At 53.8% G+C, this 889-nt stretch overlaps 1 protein-coding gene across 1 annotated transcript in view; it reads left to right on the top strand.

The window, feature by feature from the left end:
* Positions 1–679: 679 nt before the first annotated feature.
* The window catches only part of CCDC117 (coiled-coil domain containing 117), a 19,350-nt gene continuing 19,140 nt past the window's right edge, over positions 680–889 (top strand). Inside the window, exon 1 of the mRNA XM_023741778.1 lies at positions 680–887. Within this exon, the coding sequence (XP_023597546.1) occupies positions 805–887 (83 nt within the window). The 5' untranslated portion in view covers positions 680–804. The remainder of the gene's footprint in view (positions 888–889) is intronic.

Raw genomic sequence — 889 nt, 5'->3', positions numbered from 1 at the left:
TCCAACTTCGTTCAACTTAGATGTGTTTTTTGGTAGTCTTTGGCTGAAGGGCATTGACATTGGCATAAGCAACACATGCTGGATGTGGTGCCATTCCCTGAGATGAGAAAAATGGGGCATGGTTGGGTCGACCAACTCTTTGCCTTCCATGCCTATGTGGGAGATGTTGTCAACTGCCCAAGGCAGAGGCTGGAAGGTTTACCAGTACTCTCACAAGGGCTCTGAGGTTTTTATTGATACCCCATGTTGTTCCCTCTTGAGTATTAACAACTTCATTCATATTAAAACATAGAAGGAATCAGTAGCTGATATTTAATGAGAGAATGCTATGTCCTGGTCAATGTTTTAAGGGTTCTGGATGTTTTCATTCATTTACCCCTCATATCAACCCTGTGAGGACAGATACTATTATCCTGGGTTTACTACTGAAGAAACTGAGGTAAAGAGCTTACATAACTTGAGGCGTCAGGATTCGAACAAAGCACCTCCTATACGGCAAGCCATATTCTAGGTCCGCCAAGGCCATCATCCTCAAACTCTACTTAGAAGGCCGAGAGGCAGCCATCTTGTTTGTAGTCCGCAAGACTGCAACTCCCGGCAACCCTTGCGGCAGCGGCCTTCCACACACAACAAATCCCGGCGTGCCTCTGGGCATCCCGGGGTGGAGGGTTCTAGAAGGCGTGACGTGGGGTCTGGAACGGGCTCGGAGGCGGGCGCCTCTCGGCAGTCGCTGTGGCTGCAGCCGCCGGGTCTGGGGACGCGGGTGGACGGGGCCGCGGGCGCAAACTCCTCGTCTCGCCGGCCATGGCCGCGCTCAGCCGGCCCTTTTGCGGGCTGCCCCTGAGCGGCAGCTCGGACTTCCTGCAGCCGTCGCCGGCCTTCCCCGGCC

Source organism: Trichechus manatus, unplaced genomic scaffold (assembly GCF_000243295.1).
Source record: "Trichechus manatus latirostris isolate Lorelei unplaced genomic scaffold, TriManLat1.0 scaffold00190, whole genome shotgun sequence".
NCBI classification, from domain to species: Eukaryota; Metazoa; Chordata; class Mammalia; order Sirenia; family Trichechidae; genus Trichechus; species Trichechus manatus.
This window is presented reverse-complemented; position numbering and strand designations above follow the sequence as displayed.